Raw genomic sequence first — 14931 nt, forward strand, 5'->3', positions numbered from 1 at the left:
AATGTTTTGGCATTTCGTCTTTTGAAACGGAGCTCTGATAGAACAGATTCATCTCCCCATACAGAGATCAGATTTTGTAGCTCCCGTATGGTCCATGCTGGAGCTCTTTTTTGATTCTGGAACTGCACGGTCACCTGTGCTGATCAGCACTCCACTCTGGGCAAACAGGAAGTGAAATTCAAAAGTTTGCAGGGCTTTTCCTGTCTACCTGGCCAGTGCATCCAAGTTCAGATTGCTGTCCAGAGCGGTCACAATGGTGCACTGTTGGATAGCTCCCGGAGGCCAATACCTTTGAATTGTGGCCAGACTAACCCTAATCCGAAATGGCAATACCAATTTCAGCGCTACTCCCCTTGTCAGGGAAGAGTATGGATATTGATATTAAGAGCCCTTTATATTGAAGTAAAGGGCTTCGTTGTGTGGATGGGTGCAGTGTTAATTCGGTTTAACTCTGCTAAATTTGAGATAAACTCATAGTGTAGACCAGGCCAAAGTGTCTTTGAGAGTTCTAGTGAAAAGTGGTTTTGTTGGATCAGATTTCTGAGCCTTTGAAAATGACATATTGTGCATACACAACATTTTGCATGGCCTTTTCTTGCTAAGCTCATAAAGTGGACAACTAATGAACACCAAATATCAATGACAATGAAAGAAATGAAACTGATTAATACTAATTCTTATTCTTTTGGACTAGATTCTCTTAAAAGCTGTGGCCCTTTTGTCTGGCAGTGGAGAAGGACCATCAACTGGCTGAATTACCCCAGCTGGGGACTCCCACAGAATAGAGATGTCATCCACCTGGCAGAAGAGTTTGTGCAGGGTCAGCATAGCCAGCTCATACAAGCCATCCCCAGCCTCAAATAAGCATAGGAAATGTGCAGGAGGCAAGTCATGGAGGCATGGCAGGAGCATGCTGCTCTTCAGCAATCTCCAACTGATAGCTCCTTGGAGCAACAATCAGGTGCTTTAGACTAGATCCCCAAAGCTGGTCTAAGCAATGTCCCAGCCAGGACCAGCATAGTGCTGCAAACAGCTCCTTTGCAAGCTCCTTACCCCTATGATGCCAAGCAGTATTGGGCAGAGCAGAAAATGTGTCCCTCTCAATTCAGCAATTCACACACTCTCATTGTTCTATTTCTCTGCGCTGAATCTTCATTTAGACTACTCTCCTCATGGAGGAAGAAATTACTTTCAAAATAAAAGACAGAAGAAAAGGCATTCTGAAATTCTGTACACAGTATTTTGCCTTTTAGTTATTTTGTTATTCTTTGGGTTTTCTCTTTGTACCTTTGTTTTATCTGCTTTTTCACTTTTGCTTTCCAAATACTATACAACTGCTCCTCAAATACCTGTTTCTTGTAACTCTATTCTCTAAACGTTGTGTGGACACCATTTTGTCTGTTCGCTAAGCCATGTTTATCACAAGCAGGTGAGCTCACCCCTATCCGCTACAATTCTGAGACCTGGACACAAGACTAAATGCCACATTAGTATGTATTTTAGGAAAGCACATTACCATGGTCTCATGATGATGTGTATAGCACCACTTTTGTGCATGGGTGCCATAGCTGCTATTTTAAATAACTGCATAGAATTATTCTCTTTTATTCCACTTTTCAATCATTGCCAGCATTTTCTCCATGAGTTAGACATCACTAGCAAGTTCTTCTCACTGTTGTGACTCACCTATTTTGTTTTTACACCACTTTATATTGAGAAAAGTGAAAGATTTTAGGATTCCTGGTTGCTGGAGTGCAGCAAAAGCTTTATGTTCGACAGCATAAAGTTTCTTTTGCATGCAATATTCATTAGAGAAAAAAAGGAGTTAACATAGCAAACTTCTGTACTTACAATCAAAAGCTTTAATAACATGGATGCAAAAGTATTACCTTCAAGGGGGATGCGGGGTAGGAGGAGGAGAAGATAAAGATTTGAGCACATTACTGTGCTACTTCATGAACATCTGGCAATCTGTCATTTAATAGACAACAACATCTTCTCTAAACAGAAGAGACTTGAATTCATCTGGGATTCCTGTAGTACAGTATGTGCTTAACTTAAGTACCTGCTTTCTGTGATTTCCATAGATTATCATATTCATGACACTGTGGAGTGAAAGCATTCTTCTCACTCTCTAACCAGAACATGAAAAAGAAATTAAAATATTGGCAGGCACTTTGTCTCTAGTTTGTTGGATATGTAAGAAAAGGACTCTCCACCCATTTATGCTAATGAAATTCTGTCAGCTAAGCAGCATTGTAACAAAGATGACAGCAGAATGTTTATTAATAAATACCTGACAGGCTAGCAAACACAACAGTATTCAACTGGTTTCTTTCAATAAACACAGATCAATTGTGCTTTAGAATTGGGTAAGCTTTGTGTAAATACTAGGTTATCATTTATTTGTACCTAAAAAAAAAAATCCATTAACCCAGTGTTCAAAATTTTTTGGATGGGATACGTACTACCCGTATGCATACAAAGCTTATGTGCTGGTGTTATTGATGTGGTAAACTGCACTGCCCAGTGAAAAACAATAATCAGGACCAGACTTCAAAGAGAAACTGTTGAGCTCCACTTCATCTGCAAATTTGACACCATCAGCTCAGAATTAAACAAAGACTATGAATGGCTAGCCAACTATGAAAGCAGTTTCTCCTCCCTTGCTTTTCACACCTCAACCGCTAGAAGAGGGCCTCATCCTCCCTCTCTCGTTATCTCTAGCCTGCTTCTTGCTTGCATATATATTCCTGCCCCTGGCAATTTCCACTACATGCATCCAATGACGTGGGTATTCACCCACTGAAGGGTTAAAATCCATGTGCATTTTATATAACAACCTGGTATATGGATTCTGCCAGCTCTTTCTCAGACCCAAAGTCCAGAGTTTGGTCAAGAGGCCAGAGGCCTAGCAAACAGTGATTAGTTCAGAGAAAGCTGGGTAAACAGATAATCTTGTTTTGCTAAAATAGGCCTGGTCAGCAAATTGCCAGATGTTGGAGCTAAGAACTAAATAATTGTGTCTTATTCAGAGTTGCCAATTGAACAAAGGATCCCTGTTCCTATTGTGTCAGTCTCTTCTGTAGGGAACGTTCTTCCCACAGATGCAACCTTGAGTTTATGAAAAGTTGGCACATGTCAGTTTAAGATATGACATCCTTCCACCTCCCTTCCCAGGGACCAGTGCTTGCCTTAAGACATAAAGGGGACAATCTTTATTGTCATATACTTTCACTGTTTCTTTGCTTTAACCCCTAGGAATGTACCTGGTGGACAATCAAAGGAGTTGCTCCATTCCTATGGGCCCCAAATCAGAATTCAATATATATATTTTACACTAATAACATTTTATCAAAGTATTAATTAAATGTTAACTTGTTAACTTGAGACCATGGGCAGAGACACTATGTAACCTTTTAACCATTGGCTAATGTGCTATCTTGTTTTGCTGCAAAACCTATCCCGGTGTGTGGAACTGCCTACCCCGTCACTTTCCTCCGCCCATGGAAAATCTATATATTTGACTGTAATCAATTGATTGACAGTGTCTCTGAGCCCAATAAGCCAGGTGACACTCCGCTAGCGCTGTGTGTAATAAACTCCTATGCTTGGCCTCTACACGGTGTGGATTTATGTCCTTCACCCACAAAAGCTCATGCTCCAATATGTCTGTTAGTCTATAAGGTGCCACAGGACTCTTTGCTGCTTTTACCGATCCAGACAAACACGGCTACCCCTCTAATAATTACTATACACTTTTGACTGCCCTACCTGCTACCCTGGCCATTAATCCTGATGTTTAGATACCACAGTGATGGACACCCTTATAAAACCAACCACTGTCATGGCTTTAACCTTCCCCTTCTGAGGCAAATTTACTGAGAAGATGGTAATTTATTAAGTCCAGCAGCACCTAATATCTGTGAGTATTCTGGGCCCTTTCCAAACAGGCTTCAGACCAATTACAATATGGAAGTGGTAAATCAGAGTTTATTGTCTTTATGTCTATTGGCAAAAGACACACACCCATGCTGATACTGCCAGATCTAATTGGAGCATCATCAATCATGAAATTTCCTTGTCTGGGCCCACAATAACTGGGATCCAGTAGATTTGTTTAGCTGGTAGGAGTTTTAGTTTCCCCTGAAGGGTGATCACGAGAACATATTACCATAGAGATTCCAGAAGAATGGACTCCTGTAAGGCTCAATGCTGGCACCAACTTTATTTAATGTGCTCACCAATGACCTACTGAACATCATCTCTGGGCAGTTCATGTACGCCAATGATAGTTGCGATAGAGCTCTGTAACCTGACCCAAATCCAGTGGGACATAATTATGTTTCACAATTGGATTGGATCGGAAAATAACCCCACCCTCTTGGGCTCAGGTTGGGTCGCTTCTGGTGACCGTTTCCTGCCCTTGAGTTGATGCAGCAGCAGCCTGGCCCCAAATCTTTCCCAAAGATCTGCATATGGGGAGGGGTCGGGAAGTCATCCATATGTGCAATCTCACTGTGGCTGCACAAAGTGGAGGCAAGTTGACTTTGATACATCATAATGCCCTGTCCCTGGATCCATGAAGCGCATGCTGCACAATCATGAAGCTGTGTGAAAGCAAGACTGGGGAGGACCAGTTTTCTTCCCCCAGAAATCTGAGAATCCATACAAAAGTTAACACAATTTCAAAATGTATTAACTTTTGCATGGAGGTCCTCTTTCAGCAGAAACCTTGTCAGTACAGCTGACCAGAACCATTCTGTCAAGGGAGCAAGAGGACTGAGGCAGTGGAGAGCATCTATATAGATATCCCTGGGCCTCTCACAGACCTCGTGATATCCACAGGTTCTGAGGGCCATTCCGTATGGATTTGACTACACTAGACAAAGAATCCATGGCTGACTGGGGTGTCAAGAACAGTTGGACTACTGCTGAACATAGTATAGCTACAAATCTAGCTAGTGATAATCTAGGTTCAGTGACAGATATGTTCCCTGGTGTAGATAAGACTTGTATGTGGTTGAGGGAGACTGTACCATTTCAACTTTAAAGAATAATCTGGTGGAAACTCCACCAGGGGACCATGGCATCGTTTCCTCCTCCCTGAATGTGTATGGCTTTTTAAATTTTTATTTATTTTTTTGCATAGGGAAATAATTTGGCCCAGATTATTATGGATCTGGAGACATTGTAAACACCAAACCACCACAGCATATCTAGAATTTAACTCCACTTTTTTCTGGTAGATTATATAACTTTCTCTCTCTTTCTCTCTCTCTCTCTCTCTAAATATAACATAATACTAATAGACTATTTAAATGCAAACCGTTGCCAATAATTCCTAAGTAAACCTTCTTCCACTTCAGAATCATTGTAATCCATCTCTTATGCTGGATAAACTGCTGTACTTATCCTGTTTACTGCACAGGCAGTAATGCTTCTCCTTATTCATCTCTCATACACAGTAATCCTTCTACCTCTACTTTACAGATTTCTAATTTAAATGTAAAATATTCACTGCAGACAAAAGAGTCCTAGTGTAAACAACAACCCTTATGGTTAAGACTGAGGCGGTTACCATTGTCTTTTAAAGTCTTTAAAGTACAAACTAGACAATATGGTGATTTTAATCATCAATTGATTATCTGACCTCATCTACATTTTATGCTAACAGTCATGCAGAATTAAGCCCTCAGAATGACATTTAGCGGCGAGTCCAATAGTCTCTGTCCAGTCAGAAATCCCACTGAAGTCAGTGGGAGCGGAATTGAGAGAAGACGGTAAACATTTTCCCATGATTTTTGTTGTTGTTTCATGTGGGCAATTTTATGACCCTCAAAAATTGGTTTCCTGGGGAAATTGACATAATTGGCTATTTTGATAGTTCATATAAAATATGAACTGTTGAAGCAATTGTTTGCTTGGTTTCTGCAATTTTTTGGCTAGGAAATATCCTTATTTGAACTAAAATGATCAATTTTTGAGCAAAACAAAAAAAATGAAGAAGAATAAACTATTTAGTGAAATAAGCATATTTTCAAGTTCATTACAATTTTTGTCTAAATGATAGTTATTGGGCTAAAGGCTGCTATAAAACTGCACACAAAATGCCATCTTGATTAATTTACATTTCTTAAAACTTCTTAACAGATCTGATGAGAAATAATCTACACACCATTTAAAATAATTATATAAAACTTCTCCTGAATAAAATAACCATAACCCATTACAAAAGTTATAGAGTCAGAAAATATATATAACATGCATACATTTGTGCGCATTCCAAAAAAGTTACATTTTCAATTACTATAATAGCTGTGAGATGAGTTTTGAATATTTCATTAGTTGACTACAGATTTGTGTACACAGTTATGCAGGCATGTAAACAGGCTCACTTTCTTCATTTTCAGACTGCTATTATATTAGGCCATTCTCTTAGCTATTGGACATGCACTGCTTAAGTATAAATAATTAACATATCATGATACAGCAGGGCCAGGGAGCAGTGGGAGCAGGGTATATAAACCCCGGGGTTGATCATTGCCTGGTTCCCTGTAGACTAGGGAAAGGTTACTACAGGTCAATTGGAGCACCTGTAGCCAATTAAGGCCCTGGCAGAGAGCTAATACCCCCTCACCCCCGGTTCAGTCAGACAGGGGAAGAAAGAGAGATGACTAGAGTTTGGAGAAATATTGCTGTGAACTGGAAGACCAGAGGATTAGAGAAAAGGAAACCCTGCCCAAGCTGAGCAGGGAGACTCCCCCAGCATCAAGGTCCGAGGGTAACCCTACCCAAAGGGCAAGAAGGTAAGAAGCCCGTGGAGCTGAAGAGGCTGGGACTCAGAGTAGGGAGCGGACCCTGACCCCTTCCTTGCTTCCCTCCTCTCCCACCTGCCTGGGGCACTAGCGGAGCCCTTGGCACCCAAGAACAGGGACACGGGGCGGCGCCCCTACCCAGCCCACCAAGAGAAAGCATGGTACCCGCCATAGTAGCATTGGTTGTTTGCCACAATATATAAACGTTTGCTTTCTAATTTGCTTTGTGATGTGTGCTCACTGAAGTATTTCATGCAAGAAATAGCCATATGCATGACACAGAAAACAATGTACACCTCTACTTCGATATAACGCTGTCCTTGGGAGCCAAAAAATCTTACCGTGTTATAGGTGAAACCATGTTATAGCTAACTTGCTTTGATCCGCCAGGGTGTGCAGCTCTGCCCACCCCAGAGCACTGCTTTACCACGTTATATCCAAATTTGTGTTATATTGGGTCACGTTATATCAGGATAGAGGTGTATATGTGTAAGAAAAATAATTTCTGCCCTAATCCTGCAAACAGTGACACACAGGCTGAAATTTAAACGACTACTCCCATTGATTTCAATGGGACTACTCATATGCTTAAGGTTCAGGACCTGTGTAAGAGTCTGGAGGATCAGGGCCATAGGTATGCATGCATGGCTCCAGCAGACTGCATTACTGGAGTTATAGTTACACATTGAAAAGCAGAATTTAGCCCAGAATGTACATTTTTTTGTATTGTTTAAAAGAAGAAGACATGTTTTCAGCTTGTCAGCATTCAAATAGCTCCTAAATAATACCCTTTATTTTGGATGAGTGATCATAGGAGTCCTGTAGTGACTGTATATTAAAAAACATAGTATTTTAAAACACATCTTCATTTAAATTGTAAAAAATGAAATGATTTTTATTTCTTTAGGTAATTTGTCTTTTTGAGGTTGTGCCAGATATTTATAGTGATTCAATCTACAGCTTCTGTAAAAATCATGCATGGCTACTGCAGCTGTAAGACGAACAGGAAAACAAATTCGCTACTTCTCCTGGGAACAGCATCTCTAAGTTAGTGCTATGTACAATAAAACTACTTCTACAAAGATCACAGCTGATGTAATTTATCTCTCTACAGGTGAAACATGTCTTCTATGTCTGACTTTTTTTTTTAACATCTTACAGAGATCTTACAGGGTCTGGTATATTTACCTATAGCCACTATGGATATCAAGACTTGCTTGAATTTGTGCCCTGCAGCAAAGCGTTCCAAAGGGCAATTTCAGGAGCTAGGGGTAGGCAGGGCCTAAACGTCAAAGCTGGATTAAGGCAATGCATGGCTCTAACCCCCACATCATGATCTCCTCTCCACTCCTCTTGAGGAGGTAGTGGCAGGAGCCATTCACACAAGAGCTGATCGGTGGAGGCCATGCCACCACTCCTATCTGAGCAGGCTGGGGCCTTCTACCTTTCTCAATCATCATCTTCTGTCTTCAGGTGAGCAGAGGTGCATCTTGGAGGAAGGATAAGTCACACATCACCCACCCAAGCAGAGACTATGTAAGTGTGTGTGCGGGAGCCCTACTGACGCCATTCCATCAGAGCCACAATGAGGTGGCAGCAGAAAGTCACACACTAAGTAATCACCTCTGATTTGTGGGCCTCCAGAGTAGTAGGTTTCATCATTAATAACCCACTAAATTAAGTGGGACAGTTGGAAACTCTGCTTTATCATTTCAGGTTGTCTGTAGACTCAGGCAGACATTTTTCAGTGTTCAAGTGGAAAAAGAGAGACAGCCAACACAGTGCAACATTAAGGCTTTATTCTTTCCTCCACAGATGCTGTTCTCTCACTAAAATACTTCCTGAAACAGAATTCTTTAAGTTCTTATACTATAGAACTCCTATTAGGAAACTTTATCATCAAATCACTTTAGTCACATTTAGCTGAGATAGCAGAATTTAACACAAATCCCATAACATTCTTTACTACTTAACATTCTATTAGACCCCCTGCCAAGTCTGTGTGTGTGTGTGTGTGTGTGTGTGTGTATAAACAAACTTAACATTAACTCTTTTTTAATTGATTAACTCAGAAGTTGCTTGGCAACTAAAGATTTTCCTCTGGGTTTGGGCAGGTTCTTCTTTCACATCTTATTATTGTGCAAAGGCTTATGTATACCTTGGAAGCACTTTGATGTTGGAGTGAGTGAGAAACTTTCTTGTGATAACAAGAGACTGCCTGGTACTTGGCTTTTCTGGTGGTATGGTGTTTTGAGAGTCTGTTTAGATATCAATTGGTTTGCTCATTGACCTGTGTTCTTTTCATGTCCTGCTGCTCAAATCTCAGAGGAGCACATATTTCACCATCCTCCATGTCTATGTTTATGTCTTAAAGGGCACATATATTGGCAGTTTTGGCAAAATATATGCCCACTCACTGCTACAGTATATGATTGAGGATTTATCTGTTCAATACATGTAATCTGCTTCCAGGAGCATGATTATCCTGAAGAAATAGTTTGCTTCTGACAGGGTCTCTAGGTTCTAGTTCTGGCAGGTCTTTAGCCTGTTGGTCACAGTAAACTTTGGCCTTTGCATAGCTCTCTCTCTTTTTGTGTGCTATTCCTTCTACAACTGCTGGTTGTAATGATGCTGGAACTATAGGGTTGGGTGTCTTGACATCAAGTGTTGTATTGAGCTACTATTGACTTCTGTGAAGCATCTCTCCATGTAAGGATGGCTTGCTTTATATTTTCTTTGCTTTTTGCACCTCTCTTTAATAGTGTCTGAGTAATTTAAATGCTGATTCAGCTTTGCCATTTAATTAGTTGATGATGATGCAATATGACTGAATTCCCATTCCCAGGAAAATTGCACAAACTTACTGCAAGTAAACGGGGGTCTGTTGTCTGAAACTACAGACTTTGGGATACCATGCCTGCTGAAATGTTTCATTGCTTTGTCTACAATGGTCACTGCAGTAGGGTTCTGACAGTTCATCTAGTTCCGAGAAATCTGAATAGAAGTTTACAATAATGAGGTAGTTTATGTGGTTTGCAGTGAAAAGGTGCATTGCCACTCTGCTCCAAGATCTGTTGGGGATTCTGTGTATTCTCATTATATCTTTTTGCTACTTGGCCTGCATTTCCCCATGTATATTACAACTGCTCATCAGGTCTCCAATATCTTTGGTCACATTTGGTCGGCACACAGTGTCTCTGGCTTTCCAGATATATGGTTCTAATGCCAGAACGGCTGCAATGTATCCTTGAGAAAATTTCCATCTCAATGATCTAGGTATTATGATTCAACTGTCTTCATATGATACAATCTTGGATGCTCAACTCATCTTGATAATTCCAGTATTCTTGGGAAGCAAGATAGGACGACTTCTCTGATGTCTGGCCATCTAGACAGAACGATGGATGGGAATGCTTGTAGATCTTTGTTTTGTATTATATCTCAGATTATTTCTAGTACTTGGCTTGAAAATGGCACATAACCAACTTTGTTGATGCTTTTAGGTCTTTCTGTGTTTTCTGTATTTCTGTCAGGTTCGGGATCTCATATTCTTGTTCAGTTACTGTATTCTCATGCTGCAAGGCTACTCTGGATAAGAAATCAGTATGTACATCTCAGTAGTGAGCATCTTTCTTGTAGTGAGCATCTAAGTTGTAGTTTCAGTAGCATGCATGGAACGCATTTTGGGATCACTAGCTGTGGATCCCTCGGCCCGGGCCTCTTCTCACAGCCCGCATTGGCCTGGAGCGGTCAACCGCAGCCCGTGGGAGCTGCGATAGGCCGAACCCCTGGATGCAACAGGTAAACAAATTGGCCTGACCCGTCAGGGGGCTTACCCTGGTGGGCCGTGGGCCAAAAGTTGCCGATCCCTGTTTAATTCTCTGCAAGTAAGTGCTAGGGTTGTACAAGGACTTTGACTACAAAATCAGTTGCACCTCCTCAGATGAAATCTCAGTGAGGTCAAATATATGTTATCCAGGATTTATAGAAAGATGGGTCCTTTTGAAGGTTGCAGTATATGACGTTCAGATGGACCAGATAACTCCAGGGTCAAGCGCAATGTGCAAATAAACCTTGGGAGCTGAAGTAGAACACTCACACCAATGAGCTTAGAGCATCATAACGAGGCTTGGCAGAATCAGATTTTTATTGTTTTCTGCTTTTGACGGATAATATTGATGCTTATTTTTAATCTTTTTGTTTTTATCGGGTTATATTTTCATAGTTGTGGGGAATTATGGGGGGTCAGAAAATTAATGACAGTTGACACTGAGATTCAAAAAAATTAAGGCTCTATAATAACTGTTAAAACACAAAGTGTCAACATCACATGAAAGTACATATCCTAAAATCAAACTGTAATAAGTTCTCAAGCCATTTATCAATTAAAACATTTTAACTGGTTTGTGCGTGTCTGGTGAAATGGCCATTTACTGATATTTACCAATACACACCTAATTCTTCTGAATCTACTCCATAAATATGGGCAGTGGGCACCCCCAACAGCAGCACTCTCATAGCCATCCGAATGTGCATTTTGCCAACCCAACCGCAAACCAGCTGCAGAGGGAAGCTCCTTTGCTTTTTACTAACATGCTTATTTGTTTTCCTAAAGAATCCCTTATAAAGGTCCCTCTGAAAACATAAACTGTATCACTAGGGTTCATGAACTTTCCTATTTTATTGACTGCACTAATCTATTAGAGAGGAATTGTTTTCCAGATGATAACTGTGGGGACAGTTTATCCATAGAATACTACTCACTTTTGGTCACTAATTTTGGCCTCTTCTGAACTGATGAAGCACGTCACATCCAGTCCTGCTAGTCTGGTTGTATCTCCGGTATTTTAAATTGAGTTATTTTTCTACCATTTTTGATGAGGAAAACATGGTTATATGAACTGTGTTTTCCTAGAATAAGTAAAACATTGCAAAAAAAATATCAGAAAGCAGATTCATATTTATTTTCACATAGACAAAATTGGGTAATTTCTTCAATACACACCAACAAATAGGTAAGCTTCCTTTAAACAACTATTTACTGGGATAGTTAAAAACTGAACTCAAATATTTTCTTTCTTCATACAAAACAAGATTTCTAGCTCTTCATGACTACAGTCAAAAAGAAACCAAATGCAAAAAAGTATTTGTCTAACATTTTAATTCAGTGTTCAATAATTCCCATTTCTTTGCATTATTTTTGCTTTATTATACTTATAGTACTCTGAAATATATCTATAAAACTTTACAACCCTTTTTCAGTGGCATATGGTGTGTGTTGTGAAGGGAAACGTTTATGAGCTGAAAGATGTTAAGAAAATTTAAAGGAGGATAGGGACAGTTGACTGTGGTTATGTGCATCAGATACTACCTACCTAAATATTGCCTCTTCCATTTCATTAGGAAATGGGAATGTAGAAATATGCCATATTCTACTAGATAATATCAGTTTTTGGTGTTTCTGGTGTCTTGATAAGTCACCCTGTGTATTTAATCATGTGTTTAAAAAAAATCAATGAACTGAGTGAATACTCCTTTCACTGGAAATATAGAGGTAAATATTCAACCTGCCTAGCTATAAAGGTCTTCTTTGTCACAACGCAGTCCAGCCCCACTGTCTGGATAGACATCAGTCTGTTGTGAGAAGAGTCCACTGCTGAATCCCATGTACATCTAAGCTTCCTGTGTTTGGGTAGTTACTGGTGACTGCTCCTTGGCTCTGGGTCTCTCAAGTATACTTGCAGTTGCAGACCGCCTGTCTGACATCTTCTTTGCCAGTGAGACCCCACAATCAGGCCACTGAAACCCTGGAACAAGTGTCTTAGATTTCTGAATTCCTTTCTTGCTTCGGCATGTTTCTCCAACTCCCCTGAGTTCACCTGGCTGTGGGAGCTCTGGTTCCAGTTACATCCTTCAAGGACAACATGACAGTAAAACAAGAAAACACAGGCCTAGCAAAGGAATTTCTTTTATATACACACACACACACACACACACACACACACACACACACACACACACACACACACACACACACACACACACACACACACCTTAAAGAGCACAAGAGAGTTATAGATCTATGAAAAACAAAAAAACTCCTGAACAGAAGCCCCCTCAGTCTGACCTCAACTCCCCTGCCCCCCTGCCCTCAATTTGCTTTGATTTTTTTTAAGACCAGGCAGCCCTTCTGCTCTTCTTTGCCTTCCTGTTTTCTATCATCAGTGAAATGACTTGATTTGCATGCACCCACCAGCACTTGTGCAAAGTCAGTGTTTGGCTGGCTGCTGCTGGAGGCCCACACGGTGGCAATAGGGCATGGCAGGCCAGGCGAGCAGCTGGGTCCCAGAGGTAGGAACCGAGGCAGATGGTAAGTGGCCTGTGGGGGACAGCGGTGGTGGTGGGGGTTGAGGGGGACACAGATGGACCAGGGGGCAGGCTCCATACCACACACCCTGTGTCCCCACAAACACAGTCTAAACCCCCACCACTAGAGCACAGTTAGAGAGTTACTCAGTCCTTAATGGCCCCCTCCACAGTGGTCTCCAGAGTCCTGTGTGCTCCCCCAGGAGCCGGTGGTCTTCTCAGTCCTCTTCCTCCTCCAGGGTCCAGCAGCTCCCCAGGACAAACACAGCTCCAGCAGCTCCTCCTCCAGCAACCCTGGTGGCCAGGCAGGAAGGACCCCTCACAGCTGGTAGCAGTGGTGGTGGTGGTGGTGGCGGGGGATCCTGGCTTCTCCCTCCAGAGATGGAGGAGTGGGGGCTGGCCAGCAAGGCCCCCCCCACCCCTCGCTCAGCAGCAGCAGTCCAGGAAAGGACCAGTGAATTTCTAGATTCCAACAGCCACACCTGGTAGGCTTCTAGCCTGAAAGGCATTCAAAGTAAATGGCCTGGTGGTAGCAAACTCATCATTCTATTGGGAGTAGTATAATTTAATGGTGATGACTCTTGATTGCTGTTAGTCTCCAAGACACAGTCTATCCACCAGGTGTCGAGTTCCTGCTACAAAATGAATCCTCAAAGCCACATTGAAAGTTGCATTCAAAATGGAGAAAAAATGAGAAGTACTTGTAACAGGGCATTCATGTAATCAAAATGGAATTCATAAGTTGCTACAGACATACCCCACCCAAATCATCACACTAGGCAATTAAAAATAGTGTGTGGCGATGTAATGGAACTGTCCCCATCTTAATGGATGTAAAGGAACAGTCTTGCATGCCGTCTGCAGTATGATAGCTAACACTTCTCTGACTGTAATTACAATTGTTACAGATTCCTTTGCAAAGAAAAGGATTAGAACCACACAGGCTCAGCTACTTCAGTGATGAACACCAGATAATAAAACAATAATTAATTATATAAAAAAGTCTAAACATCAGCTTTCTTCTCCATTCGCTTTCTTCTGGTAGTTAAGCCTACAAGCCAGAGGCAGGCCCAGCAGTCTGCCTACATGCTATGTGCTGCGGGAGCAGAGCCTAAGTTATGAAAAGTTTTCTATTACAATGATTGCAGTCTTTTAAGTGAATAATTATGACTTTGTACAGACAGACATGGGATGTATGGCGTGTGAGGAATTAACTAAAACTGTGGTCCATATTATCTAAAATGGTAGCTCAGAAAGACCACTGTTAATTCCTTGAGGGTGTGCTTTCAAAATGTTGATTATGAAAGCGCCACTCATACTGCATTTATTAAAGGACTCTTGGCATTTCCCTTTTTAATAATTTTCAGCAGTTTCTCATTTTTACATTGGTGTCAGACACAGGCAGTCAGACCTTGTGGTCAGAGCAGTGGTAGTCATGCCCAGTGGGGTCAGAAGCTAGAGGAGTCAGATGGTAATCAAGCCAAAGGTCCGGGGTGGGGCACAGAAGCAGGGATCTGGAACAAGGCTGGAGGGCAGGAACAGGACAGGAAGGTAGGAATCAAGAAAAAAGCAGGGTTCAGGAATCAGACAAGAAGGCACATTCCAATGTAGCAACCAACCAAGGATTCACCTAGTTCTTCAGACAACTTCCTGTGCCTCTTTCTGGTTTAAATAGTGACTACGCCAACTGCAGAATCTCCTTCTTCATGTGCAGTCCCTATGGTGAGGTAGGGTCCACAAGCCCACA

General features: G+C 41.4%; 1 protein-coding gene across 3 annotated transcripts in view; it reads right to left on the reverse strand.

The window, feature by feature from the left end:
- DPYD (dihydropyrimidine dehydrogenase) overlaps positions 1-14931 on the reverse strand; it is a 594472-nt gene that overhangs the window by 25941 nt on the left and 553600 nt on the right. Inside the window, exon 22 of one of the 3 annotated variants that reach the window (XM_075067811.1) lies at positions 11626-11729. The exons of the other annotated variants lie outside the window; for them this stretch is intronic. Coding sequence (XP_074923912.1) covers positions 11676-11729 — 54 coding nt within the window. The 3' untranslated portion in view covers positions 11626-11675. Of the gene's footprint in view, positions 1-11625; positions 11730-14931 lie in introns of those variants that run through there. 3 annotated transcript variants of the gene reach the window in all.

The sequence above is a fragment of the Chelonoidis abingdonii genome, chromosome 7, assembly GCF_003597395.2.
Source record: "Chelonoidis abingdonii isolate Lonesome George chromosome 7, CheloAbing_2.0, whole genome shotgun sequence".
In the NCBI taxonomy this organism is placed as follows: Eukaryota; Metazoa; Chordata; order Testudines; family Testudinidae; genus Chelonoidis; species Chelonoidis abingdonii.